At 39.2% G+C, this 13,820-nt stretch overlaps 2 protein-coding genes across 2 annotated transcripts; one reads left to right on the top strand and one right to left on the bottom strand.

Moving 5' to 3' along the window:
- The first annotated feature begins 2,490 nt into the window (after positions 1 to 2,490).
- LOC116262202 (probable L-cysteine desulfhydrase, chloroplastic) lies at positions 2,491 to 6,654 on the top strand. Its single transcript, XM_031641336.2, has 2 exons — positions 2,491 to 4,239; positions 6,242 to 6,654. Exon 1 carries the CDS (start codon positions 2,892 to 2,894, stop codon positions 4,236 to 4,238), a length of 1,347 nt encoding a protein of 448 aa, XP_031497196.1. The 5' UTR covers positions 2,491 to 2,891; the 3' UTR covers position 4,239; positions 6,242 to 6,654.
- Positions 6,655 to 7,414: 760 nt separating this feature from the next.
- Positions 7,415 to 13,237, bottom strand: LOC116262203 (uncharacterized). Its single transcript, XM_031641338.2, has 7 exons — positions 13,079 to 13,237; positions 12,905 to 12,979; positions 12,409 to 12,466; positions 10,928 to 10,983; positions 9,386 to 9,448; positions 8,228 to 8,296; positions 7,415 to 7,772 (listed from the first exon to the last, which is right to left on the bottom strand). Exons 1-7 carry the CDS (start codon positions 13,127 to 13,129, stop codon positions 7,509 to 7,511), a joined length of 636 nt encoding a protein of 211 aa, XP_031497198.1. The 5' UTR covers positions 13,130 to 13,237; the 3' UTR covers positions 7,415 to 7,508.
- Positions 13,238 to 13,820: the final 583 nt, after the last annotated feature.

Genomic DNA, 13,820 nt, shown 5'->3' with positions numbered 1-13,820 from the left:
AAGACTCGGTTCCTTGAACCGGGAAATTGGTCGTCAATCCCCTCTATGCCGAATCGATACGGATAGGACTCGGTGTCATCGATCTCACTACAGAATACGCGGGAAAATAGTTGGATATGGATCAGCGACCCATAAGAACCGTATCCGCTCCAGGAAACGTGCCGTTGGGCGTTGAGCGGGGGCGGGAGGTAATATTTTTAGAGAAACATTCATTTTAGGTCCCATCATTGTTAATAATTTCAAATAACAGCCTTAATCGTACTATTCACTTCGCTGCGCCACAAACAATTGCTAGTGTTCATGTGACATGATGATTTGAAAGGAAGGTTTTTTAGATATTTAATCATTCGTTAGGCAGCTGACTGATTTTGATTCCTCCACTCACATAGAAAAATCAACCACCATAAAATGTTACTTATGCTCACATAGCATGGCGTTTTTAGTAACTATTTTTAAAATATTTAATCACATCTGACAATCGACTAATTTCATATTTAATCACGTCCAAAACATTTAAAATCGTATTCTTACATTTAGAAAACACGGTTCACACGTTCATCCTCATTCAATCAATCACAGAACTTTAAACTCTTGGTTACGAAACTACATTAAAAAGTTGAAATCCAAATAGAATGGTCGCGCGTCCTTTCAACTACTCGCGCCTAACGAACCTACCAGGAATTAGTAGCGTGGCTGGTTAGTTCAAACTTCAAACCTCAAATCAAATGGAATTCTACCGTGCTTAAAGGTTTTTCTAGGAAGTCTCTATATTACATTTTCTTTTTCTTTTTTTAAGGAGATCTCAACATTTTTACACAAGCTAAATTTAAAAAAATTAAAAAGAAAAATATCAAATTAACGGCCTCCTGATTTTAATATTTGAAAAGTTAAAGTACAAGTAAAAGGGCCGCGGTCAGTTTAACGGGTGCACCACGTACTTCATTTTCAACATAGATTTTGTGACTATTGAAATATATTTATATCCAAACGATTTTTTTTTAAAAAAAGAAAATAGCCAATAAAATCTTCATCCAGTTGCCTTAGTGGACGAATTGAATACCTTCAAGTTGTCCAAATGACTGAAGCGTCTAGTTGACATAACCTGATCGTAATCCAACGACGAATAATGATAAAAAAAAAAAAATATTAAGTATAAGAGCAAAATAAATAAAGAAAAACGAAAGAAATGACGATGATTAAAATATAGAAATTAGTTGAGCGAAGACAAATCTGCTAGCACGCATTTATGCGGTAAAATAAACGCCTTCATGCGGCGACGTCCACGCGACACGAAGGAAAGGTCCAGATTTTCCCTGTCCCTGACGTCCGACACCAGGTCCGGGGGGCCGCTTTAAACCCCAATGACAATGCTACCCCTCGGCTTCAAACGGATCGGGTCCGAAATCTTTACCCGAAGTTCAAGCTCGTAAAAGTGCCGAAATCGAAGAATGGACAATGCAGAGATGAATTGACCAAACTAGCCTCAACGCCTCGCGAGTCGCAGGAGGGGAAAACTGAAAAGGTGGTGAATGGATCGAGCATGATCAAACCTGGATCCGTAACAAAGTTGGTCTTGATGTGCACGATCTTTTCATCCTAGAGTCATCCAGTTTACTCACAGAGATCGCTAAGAAAATAAATACATAAAAAAAATATGTGAATTAATACTAAATTATAAAAGTAACTATTACTTTTTTATATATTTTTTTGGTTGTCGTCCAGTTTAGTCACGAAGGTTGCTGAGAAAATAAATATATAAAAAACGCGTGAATTAATACTAAATTATAAAAATAACTATTACTTTTTTATATATTTTTCTCTCCACCAGCAAAACTTATCGGTCGAGTGTGTCGAACAAGTCTATTGCAAAAAAAATGACTTAATTTACGTTGTAAATTTTGCAAATTGCTTTACGGGTTATGGCTTGATTTACTTCATACTTGTTACAAAAATTCAAGTACACTTGCATTCAATACATGATACTTTGGTTCCAATAGTTCATTGTTTGATTGGTTCAGTCAGCTGTTCAGTGTTCAATTTTGTTCATCCACGGGATATTGTGAAAACGACCTACTAAAAAGGGGCATTTATTTTGGAAGAACAGTGTTTGTAAAGAAAAAACCAAGCCGCTTATAGTGGGATGTCTCTTTCAATTTAAGCCGCCTATAGTGCATATCTTAAGCTGATTTAACCACGCCACTCTTTTTATTTGCAATAACCTAACGTTGATGTAAAGAAAAGAAAACTTACCAGACATTTGCCATGTAAATAAATAAGTTGTTTTTAAAATCTGGTTGACAAACTTAGATGACAAAATCCAGTTTTTGCCTTCAAAAAGCTGCCATTCAAACTTTTCTTTTGTATTTTATTCACATGGAAAGAAAATAAGAGAAAAGGAAATGGTGATTGAAGAAATAAATGAGATGTAAAGAAAATAAATGACTTATTAAAATGCCTGTTTGTGTAGTTTGGAAGAGAAAGGTGAAAGCAGTCCACTGCCTATCTCAGCTCCGATGTAATTCAGGCAGTGGGAATGGAAGGAAACCCAAGAAAGAAAACAAAATCATGTGTACTTAGCTTTATAATTGGGAGAGGAATATTTTAGCAATGATGATTGATGAAGGTTATTCAGGTAAAAAGTTAGGGAACGGAAACTCACAAACACGGACGCTTCTGCCGCTGCCTGCGTCTTCTCCCTCTCTTTCTTTGTTTCTGATCATCGGATAACCCTGCAGTACATCAGAATTGATTCTGATTTTGTTTTGCTGCGTGCTCTGTCTACGAACCCCAATTTCGTGGTTTCACTCTTTTTCTTCCTTGTCTGCTGCAAACCCTAGCTACTGTGCTAAAGGGGGACGGGAAACCCTACCCATTTATTGTGAAACTCCGACATGGACGAAGTCCTAGAGAACGGGACGAACAACCATCAGGTTGCGAAAAAGCCGAAGCTCTCTCACCAGAGTGACAATCTCTCCGACCTAATTCGGCGGGAATTCGCGCACCACGACCCCCACGTAGCCCGCGTGAACAACGGCAGCTTCGGAAGCTGCCCGGCGTCGATACTCGACGCCCAACGCCGGTGGCAGAATGAATTCCTCAGGCAGCCCGACCGCTTCTACTTCGGGCCCCTCCAGGAAGGAATCCGCCGCTCCCGGGAGGCCATAGCAGCCGTCGTTAATGCAGCCCATCCCGACGAGATTTCCCTCATTGACAACGCGACCACTGCGACTGCCATCGTGCTCCAGCACCTAGCCTGGTCCTTCACCGAGGGGAAGTACCCGAAGGGCGACTCCGTTATCATGCTTCATTACGCGTACGGTGCAGTCAAGAAGTCCATCCATGCCTATTGTGCTCGGGCAGGCGCCACTGTTGTCGAGGTGCAGATGCCGTTTCCGGTGAGCTCGGACGAAGAGATTATCCTTGAGTTCAGGAAGGCCTTAGAGAAGGGGAAGTCGGGCGGCCGTAAAGTTAGGTTGGCGGTCATTGACCACATCACCTCGATGCCTACGGTTGTGATTCCGGTGAAGGAATTGACGAGGATTTGCAGGGAAGAGGGCGTCGATCGGGTCTTCATCGATGCTGCCCACGCGATAGGAAACGTGGAGATTGACCTTCAGTCGATTGGGGCAGATTTCTACACTAGCAATCTGCACAAATGGTTATTCTGCCCGCCATCGGTTGCCTTTTTGTACTGTAAAAGAACGGCATCAGCTGATGTCCACCACCCGGTGGTCTCCCATGAGTATGGAAACGGGTTGGCGATCGAGAGTGCTTGGATTGGCACCAGAGACTATAGTTCGCAGCTTGTTGTTCCTTCGGTCTTTGAATTCCTTGAGAACTTCGAAGGAGGGATCGATGGGATTCGCAAACGAAACCATGCAAATGTTCTTGAGATGGGGAAGATGTTGGCGAAGGCATGGGGGACGCAACTCGGTGCGCCTCCAGAGATGAGCTGCAGTATGATAATGGTAGGTTTGCCATCCAGTTTGAAGATTCAGAGTAACCAGGACGCTATAAAATTGAGAACCCATTTAAGAGTGACTTTCGGTGTAGAGGTTCCAATTCACTATGCTTTCCCGAAAGATTTAGAAGGCCGAGATACAGAGAATTGTACCAGTGGGTATGCTAGGATTTCGCATCAAATTTATAATACCGTTGATGACTATTACAAGTTGAGAGATGCCATTAAGAAGCTCGTTGAAGATTCAATAACTTGCGAGAAGCTTGCGGCTAATTGAGGTACTCTCTCTCTCCCCGCTAGTCTTTTGATACACAGCATGGCCCTTCTTATGGATGTGAAGTACTTTGATGTGCCTGACAGCGACTGCTCCCGGTTTCTCTGTTGCAGGTTTTAGTTCAGCAAAATCTTGAATTATAATAGTTTTATCTTTTATCATTATTCTATTGATGGATGATCTTCCCTGTGCATCTAATTGGTTCTGTTTGGATGAAGTCCTTTAGTTTATTCGGCTATTTGGAGTTTAAAATTCTTTTGCACATTTGTAGCTGGTCTGTGAAGCATCTCATCTTGATTTCTGTTGTTCAATGTTTGGGGTATTCATTCCGTTCTGCATGCTATACTTGCATTCCTGCTGTGTGTTTAAGCTGGCCACATGGCCCAGATCCATGAATCTGATTTGCATGTTTGGCACCACCTCATAGACCTCAGGTTGGTTGCACTTGCAGATAGCCCATGTTTCGGTTTATTTTTTCTACCGGCAACGTGGCCTTCTAAGAGGTGCATCACACTTTTCCTTTTCTGACGGGACAGCAATTGCGTAGGGAACTAAAGATTGAGAACTAAACATGTCATTTTTACATGAATTTCTTTTTCATGGTATTATCTTTTTCAAAAGGACCCAGTTGCTTTGATGATGAAAACTGTGTGAAATCAAATGATCATTGTAACAGACGAAGGAAATTCAAAAAGAGATGCTTCCATTGATAAGCTATGATTTTTCCATCGTTGTAATGTGAACCTAGATGAGCAGACTATTTGAAATTGTCATGATGAACTGACCTTGCTCCTTATTATTTGTCTGTTTCCCATGGTTCATCATCCATGTTATTGACCATCAAAGACAATGGACTATGTTCCACATCTGGTGCTCGGCTGATATTCTTTTAGATAAGGATGGGCAAATTGTTTTGGTTGAAAAACAATTCGTCATTGTTCATCATAATTATCATTGTCATACACCGTTGGCTGTTTGTCTTTCATGCGTTGTTCATGCTATATGGCAACAAGCCTTTTCCATGAGCATGAAAAATGTCATCATTTCACATATTCTCAATTTTATGCATGTTTAAGGATGTTTTTATCAATTACAATCATCTAAGTAATCCAAAGCATAGTTGTTTCCTGAAAATATTAAAGAATCCTAGGTGTTCAACTAGTGGTCCAAGGTGCTAGGCCTGCACCTTCTCGACCCTTAGGGTTGTTCCAGTTTCACAATGACACTATCTTTGGATGAAAAAAGAGAGAGAAGAATTTCAGATCTTGTTACACGGTATGGCAAAGAAGAAAGGTGTCGTTGAGCTTTCCAATGCTATTATGTAGCAAATATTAGCTCCGAAGGCACCTCATCTTCCTTCACAAGCCCATGTAAAGGCCTACTTGTCTGATTTCTCTGCTCTGTTGAGTCGCTGACCACTCATGTGATACATATTACTTTTCATGCAATTTAGTTCCGTCTTCAAACCTTTATGGGAAAGATCGCTAGCTCCAACGCATCTATTGTATTTGTGCTGCATGTTGGGTTATTTATTCTCCATTGATTCCTTTTTGGATCTGAGGTGGCGTTAGCCATCCTCTTGATTGCTCATATTAGGAATTTCGAAGTTGGAGAACTGTCAAAACCTGTCAAAACTGGCAAACAGCCGGTTCTGCATATTCCAAGGTTTGTTGGCAAGATAGCTTCACTCCTGGCTTCTGGGTATTAGATATATATAATTGGTTCTGCAGTAAAGAATGGTCTGCTGATGTTTATCGCTATTTCTGTTTTATATTTTGTTTTCAGTGATTTTATGGACGTAGAAATGCCGATGAACAAGGTTTAGATGCTGTATTACATGTTTTTTTCTTCCACAGAATGTGTTTTTGTATAAAAGATTTGATAGGGACTTATGCGTGTGGATGTGTACGTGTAAATGTTAGCTTGCTGCTCAAATGCCTGATGTTTATATTATTGTTCATATTTGGCCAGCTGACGACATGAGGGATTTTTCTTTCTTTCTGCAGGCTGATGGTAGAATGCAGAGATCCAAGAGTGCCGTGACGAGGTTGGTCTGCCCCAAAGCAGAGATGTTTGTGAACCACCAGCATTTCTTAATTCTGCCTCGAAGGGTCTCTCCGTAACTTGGTGGAGAAACCACCAAGAGATCAACTGCACCGAGGTTTAGGGCTCCTACAGCAAGTAGTTTCTATAATGACATAAATTAGAACATTTTGACAGGCAGGTGAACGCCCAGCACGCCGGGCTACTAGTAGCCTCCATGGGCTTTAAGTAGAATAACCAGCCTCAAATGAAGATGTTCTAAGGCTTAGTTTTCTGTACAAAGTGTCAAAAGCAACTCTTTCATTCCATAGGGCTTGTAGAACAATCGTTCTACTCTTCACATTTGCTGAAGATTTTGAAGCGCATGCAGTTAACCGCTGGGGGTTTTCATTCCACAAATGGTACAGTGCGGCCAATAATACTGTGTGAAAGACGAACGTTTGTAAACAAGAACTCCACGATGAAGGAAAAACACTAAGACGACGTCGAAGTTCCCGTCAGAGAATTTCCTCCCCGGGAGACCAAAACCTTCACTTGTGGCGGTAAGCGTCGGAAATTTTTTGATGCAACCTTTTACCTTCATGGCGGGAGGAATCCAGAGCCCCGAAAATCATCAGCCTTTGTGGAAAAGCCCTGGAAGCTAGGCCCGCCGTCTTCTGAATGGCAGGGACCTTTTAAGGCTAAGGTTCAGAAGCTAGGCCCACACATAATGCCCGAAATCTTTGAAAAAGAAAGTGTGGAAGCAGAAACCAATCGAACCGTCGTCTGCCGAGGTTGAGGACCCTAGGTGTTATGAAAAAGGTTGTAACAAAAAGAGAGGTCCGCCGTCCAAGGTTGCTTTTGAGATACGATCCCATTGCCTCCTGATCTGAATGGATAAGGGGGCTTAATATTTTTTTCGTTCGGATTTAGGTAGACTCCTACCTGAAATATTATTTCAACAAGAGTCTTTGTACAGATTCTGTTGAATGTGAGCAAAAAAAAGGAGAGCACCCAGGGGTTTGAGATCATTTATCAGAATGAACGCACTAGTAAACAACATCCACGGCAAAAATCTTGCTCCTCCAACCGCGAAGCCGGCTTTGTGAGGATACAGCCTTGCAGTCAATAACATACATTCAGAAAAGAACTCGAAATAACCAGTCAGAAAAGAACTCATTCCATTGACTAAAAAAGGCATGTGATAGTCACGGTGCAAAAATTACATTGGGACCAGATAAAACAGGTGTTCTAACCACTGTCATCTTCACTTTCATCACTATATGACACCAAACCACAGAGGCCTGTGTTGCCATTAATGTTCTCATCTGTATCCTGTGGCTTTGTCTCATCAACAGCACTGGACTTTTTATCTTCGTCTGTATTAGACGCCCTTGACGTGGGGCCAAGACTAGTATCTGGAGCATCTGTCTTCTGCTTCTTTAGAGGCTTTACCATTATCACGTTGCCAAAAGGGCGTCCTGGTGGGTTCTTCTTACTAACAGGTTTTCGTTCCTAGGAAAAAAGCAGCAAAATAGATCATCTCTCTCTCTCTCTCCCTACATATATATATATATATATATATATATATATATATATATATATATATATATATATATATATATATATACACACATAAATATGTAATGCACACTCGAATGCAACTCACCGGCAGAATATGTCAGTCCAGAACAATTTTGCAAAACTAACCCCACGGGTTTGATTTCCATGTTTGAAAACTTTGGTTTAGAAAATCAAGAATTTTTGGTGCATAAATCCTGTTTTTTAAGAATTTGAACTTTGAAGGTAAAAATTTTAATTTTTCTCAGCTTACAAAATTCTATCCAACTTGAAAAAAAAAACTACATTTTCAAGCATGGAGAACACATTCATTTGGTTACTTTTGTAAAAATATACCCACAACCAAATATTTAACTAGGGATCTCACACTCGAGTACAAACAAACACACCTCAACTCTCGACTCAGAAGGCACAACTTTCAACTCATGAACCACAGATGCACGTGCCGCGACTGCTTCCTGAGAACAAATAGAATACGTTAAAAGGCTATAAAGTTAACAATGATGAAGCAACAACGAATATGGAAAAGCAAAAGAAGCTATTTGAAATTTGTAAGGGCAAATGAGCTCATTTATTTGATCCAACAAGGTCCTAGACAAGGTTTACTATGTCACCAATTTAAAGTAGATAACCAGTACCTGCATATCAGATACAGCAAGAACTCAACTGAAGAATCTAGTTTCACGTAGTGCAGGTTCATGTTTGAAGGGTCCAAAATTTCCAAGATTGCAGATGGGATGTATAAGCTATACACATCAATGTTGGTTTCATGGCTCTCGATTGAACCATTCTTTAGAAATTAATAAATTTTAATGGGAAAAAGCGAGGAGGAGGGAGGGCAGAGAATAACTTGGAAGTTATGAAGGAGCAGGAGTTCCACTCTCTTGCACATGCATACACACGAACAAGTGTTGTTAACTATTGGCCTCCTTCAACTTGAAGGCATAGCCACAAATATTGTTCTCAGGTTTTTATTGACAAGGTTTTGCTTGGGTATTTAACGACATAGTTATTTTTTTCTGGGAAAATTTCAGGAAAACTAAAAGCATAAAAAATCAAAATGTTAGGTAAAAATACAAGAAATGAAAAACTAACAAGTATTGTATTGCATTTAGGAGGTTATGTTAAATACCTAAAACAAGAGGAAATAAAACAACGAAACAAAGGTTGAAAAAAATAAAAACAGAAAAATGAAATAAAAATGAAAAATGGGAAAAATCGTGATAAAATCATGATAAATTCATTGTAACGTTTTTTTCAATATATCGCGATATTTTCCCTTTTTTATTGTTTTCTTTATTTTTCTTGTTAATATCGGATATTTGTGGCTATGCAGTTCAAGGACTTGAATCAAAACCCCCAGCCAAGTGAATGGAACTTTTTTGGCTGAAAATGTCCATGCAGACAGGACGTTAAACTATACCCATTTACCTGGCCAATGAGTTGGTATACGGACAGGCTGCTGTACGTTTACAAGATTACTTCTGTTATGACCTAACCTGCAAATAACACATTCAATACTTATTCATTCAGCGAGAAAATGTTACCTGGAAACCCTGGAGCTGTTGAGCTTCATCATTTGCCATCTGCTGCTCATACTGTCTCTTTGACTACATTAAAGGCATCACAATCCCAAAATCATCCACAAAAATTTGATGTCAACAAAACGTGCTGACATGCAAATGCCTTCCAAGAATGGAGAAACAAAACTCAAAAAAATGAAACAACAATCTGCTTGTAAAGCCGCTACAAATCCAGTTCTACACCAGAACAAAGACCATTTAGCACAAATTAATCTATAAGACCATGATTACAGCATACAGTCTTCTTTAATGAAGAATAATCTTAATATCTAAAATTAAAAGGATATGCTCCCAATCCTCAGGATATGTGTGCTTCATTAAGTAAAAGCCGATGGTTGAAGTGGTGATACATTGTGCTGAAAACTGTACATAAAGACAAAAGTCGAATGCCCCATGGAAATTAAATGCTAATGTAATTAAAACAGAAAACATGATTTTGCTTTCATAAACAGTACTTATCTAGATAATCTTTAATCTCGCAACATCTCTAATTTTACAAGAACAAAAAAAATGAAGATTGTCTACTTAACATTCATCTTATATTAGAACGAAGACCTACTATGCTCTAAAAGAACTGTTCAGACTTCAGAGAATAGCAGATGTCATACTTTAGAATAAAATACACAAAAAAGAATAAAGGAAACCAAAGCCGGTCACAGCATGCACAGTTTCCTACATCCACACATTTTCCTACATCCACGCTGGTATTAAAAAAGGTCCAATCAGGAAGATCACTTACATTTGCAAGTTACAGGTCTGCCAGTACTTAGACTGAAAAATAAATAATGATTTGATAGCTTTGGCTGTAGAGAAAAAGTGAGATGTCCTTGAGCAGAAAGAAGAGTACACTCCAAGATAGAGCAACAGAGAAGTGCGGTAGATCAGTTTATTACTATTGATGTGTTTTGGATACCATTATTCGTGCACATAGTAGCCATTCATCGCCAATTCCCCTCCCACAAAAGAAACAACAGATACAGACAAAGTGGATGTCATCTTCTTATTTCTTTCCTTGATTGTGAGTCAGAGAGGTTAGATGAAGGATCCTTAACTTATAGGTTGTGGCGGATAGTGGTAAGTCTCAGTTGAATCAAGATCTCATTTTCCTCCTTTAATATGCATGTAAGCTGGTTATGACAGAAATAGAACACAGACTAATGATGTGCATCCTAAAGCACTACCATTATAGATGCACAGACAGCAGTATAAGCATGACTACAGCTAGCAATTTGGAAAATGAAGATAAAAGAAGAAGTAATAAATATGATATTGCACAGAAAACATAAAATGGTCTCAAAGTTTATGCAAATTTATGCAGATTGTTCTTCCAACCATCGACACACACTCTCTTTCTCTCTCTCTCGTTTATGTAATATCAAATCGTTTATGTAATATGAAATAGCTGCTTTTTTCTATTTTTAAGTAAAGCAGAAGAATGCTCTCATCTTTCCAGTCTGCTGGTTCAAGCATACCCAAGTAGTGAATATCTTTAAAACCCATTCTCACCATCTCCCAATTGTCCAGGAACTCTGTCTCATCTTCATCCAAAGCTTTGGGAGGCCCTGAAATTTCGGTTCATGAAAACCAGCATTAGTAAAGTTGCATATTCCAATTCATTGAGTACTTCTCTGTACACATTCTTGCTGATACGAGAACTTCAAATATCACACAAACACACAGAAATAATGAAAAACTTGAAATTCATTGATGCAGCACAAGTTTCCAATCCATGTTAACCTTCAGGTAAAGTCAAATACAATAGAAAGTTCTTGATAGCAAATTCCAAGACAAACATCACCAAGACTGCTACTCAACATTGTCAGGAATGATAATTACAGAGTCATAAAGAGTATGAAAATCATCAGAGACAGTCAGCCATGATTTACATGGATAACTAAATTCAGAAAAACAGAAACATGAAAATGATTTCAATCTACAATTAGCAAATGGTTCTGAGCTGTGCTATAGTGCAACTTAATATGGAAGTGCACTATCCGTTCTTGTTGCAAGTACACAAATTTTGGAGAATATCGAAAGTTTGTCATTCCATATTGGCACATTATAGAAGTGCTCGTCTTCCAAACAGAGGATGAAAAATCATATTCCCAAATCTGGTAATAAGATTGAGTTCTTAAATAGCAAAAATAAAATAAATAAAGGATAATCAAGAAATTTGGAAAATGAACTACTGCTCTTCTCACTTCCACAAGGACCTAAATGAGTTTTTCAGATAAACAACATATGTTTGTGATAAGATTTTCTTCCCCAGTTAAGAGTTGCACTTCTCTAATAGCAAAATAGGTCACATTTTACAACTTGAGTAGGCCTTCTCCTATAAGCACAGCCAAATTTCTAATTACACAAATTTATTAAACTGTAGTATTTTTGCTTATGGATTGGCTTTAAATTATACGTATAATGAGCTATAGTTAGAGAAATTTAAACTATATATATCAACGTCAAGTTTGTCGGATCCTCAAAAACCTCAAAATCAAATGGCTTGAGTCGCATGACAACAGTGGGATGAAGTAATATCTAGAACAACAAAAGGATGTCTTCCCTGAGAGCAATTTGAGTGTGCTCATATGTTGGCAAAGTCAAATGTGTTCCATTTTTCCCCGAGCTGACCTGGGACTTCACCTAAACACTGTAAGGTACATACGCAGCTTATGGAAAAGAGGCCCTAAAATGAGCGAATCCATCTGTTCTTGCAAGAGTTAATATATCACGGCCGAATGAAGTGCATGTAACACCACAAAGGCACAAACCACTGGCCAGTAGAATCTAAATTCTAAAACTAACATAACAATGAAAAGATCATAATAATAATAAACATTATTCCTATATGATCCTGCTTCAACTAGTCGATTACGTGAAAGGTGTATGAATATTCAGACAAGTCTGTGATACCAGATTGAAGTAACATCGCGCAAACATTGAATCGAGCCAACATGGAGAATCAAAAAGCTTTATCTCCTTATACTTACTATGTTTGAACCGTTCATTGAATTCCGCGTCTCGCTTGTCTTTGTTCTCTTTAAGAATCTAGATGAAACAAAAAAAAAAATAGAGAAAGATAAATTTACACCTTCGACACCATTACCAGCATCGTCAGGAAACTTTGAAGGCGGTATAATGAAGAACCGCCTTCTTTCTTGTTGGCTACTTAAACTTATCTCTATCTCTATAACTTCTATGCTTTATTCCAGTAGCATCTACCAGTTGACAGTACTCCTTAGCCTGCCACATTTATCTTGTAGAAAGACAATGTGGACGATTTTCTAGTTCTTCTTCTTCTTGGTATAGAACAGCCAGGCAAGTAAAAGAACAAGTTGAGGGGAATGAATTAGACAGATAACGCCTGGCCCCAGGAAAGGCGTTCACATGAAGACGCTGACTAGAAAGCAGCGACTCGACCGAGAAATGATGACGAAAGGGAATAATAAAAGAGAACGTAAATCAAAAGAGCGCAAAGCGTTTTACCTGATACAGAGGCTTGTCTCTCTGCGCGGTCCCGTCCTCGACACGCTCTCCCCTCGTTCTCCTCGCTTCATCCAACTGCTCAAATTTCCCCGCCAACAATCAGATTAAGCACCAATCTTAGGGGTTTGCAAAGAGAAAGAGACAGAGAGGGTGACATGGTAAGAAATGAAGAACCTGATGTTCAGAGACGAAATTCATGAGCCTGGGAGGTGGAGGCTCGGCCATTCTTCCCCTTCCCCTCTGCGCTCCCTCTCCCTCTCTCTCTCTCTCTCTTCACGCTGTTCTCTTCGTTTCCCGGAGCTCCAAACAAAAACACAGGGCAAATGGAAGTGAAACCCGTTCGAAGTCTACGGATCGGGCCTTGATTGAACTTTCAGATTTACATTTCATTTCTTTTCAGTTACTGAAAATCCAAATCCAACTCCGAATCCACTGCATCACATCTACCTGGCCAAGGCTGCACAACGAACCACGCCAATTCGGGCTCGACTTAAGCTCGCTTCAAAAAACTTGACTGCTCGACTAGTTTATAAACGAGTCGAATTCAGGCTATACTCAAAACAATAAACTAGTTTAAACTAGTTTGAGTTTCAAAAACTCCAACTAGTTTATACTCGACTCGACTCACAAATCGATACTTTATAGTATTGCCAAAAATCGGTTCACCAAATATTCGGATTTAATCGTTAAGGTAAAAACAAATTTTCATAAATTACACAAGTTAGATAAGTTAACGCTTAAACAAGTTAAATTGTTTAGTTAGATAAGTTAACGCTTAAACAAGTTAAATTGGTTAAACAAGTAGAATTCTAACTTGTCATAAGAAGCTCGACTGGAGTTGCGAGCGGAGCTCAAGCTCAAGATTTTTGAGCAAGTGGAGCCCTTGCTAGTGGGCAGCCCTGATTCGGAAGATCGG

Source organism: Nymphaea colorata, chromosome 10, assembly GCF_008831285.2.
Source record: "Nymphaea colorata isolate Beijing-Zhang1983 chromosome 10, ASM883128v2, whole genome shotgun sequence".
Taxonomy (NCBI): domain Eukaryota; kingdom Viridiplantae; phylum Streptophyta; class Magnoliopsida; order Nymphaeales; family Nymphaeaceae; genus Nymphaea; species Nymphaea colorata.
Note: the sequence above shows the minus strand (reverse complement) of the source record. Positions and strands in the feature narration are given on the sequence as shown.

Coding starts and splice junctions, on each gene's coding strand:
- LOC116262202 (XM_031641336.2), top strand. CDS start 2,892: ATGGACGAAGTCCTAGAGAACGGGACGAACAACCATCAGGTTGCGAAA.
- LOC116262203 (XM_031641338.2), bottom strand. CDS start 13,129: ATGGCCGAGCCTCCACCTCCCAGGCTCATGAATTTCGTCTCTGAACAT. Junction 12,980..13,078: donor ATTTCGTCTCTGAACATCAG/GTTCTTCATTTC, acceptor AAATTTGAGCAG/TTGGATGAAGCGAGGAGAAC. Junction 8,297..9,385: donor AACAGCTCCAGGGTTTCCAG/GTAACATTTTCT, acceptor ATTTGTTCTCAG/GAAGCAGTCGCGGCACGTGC.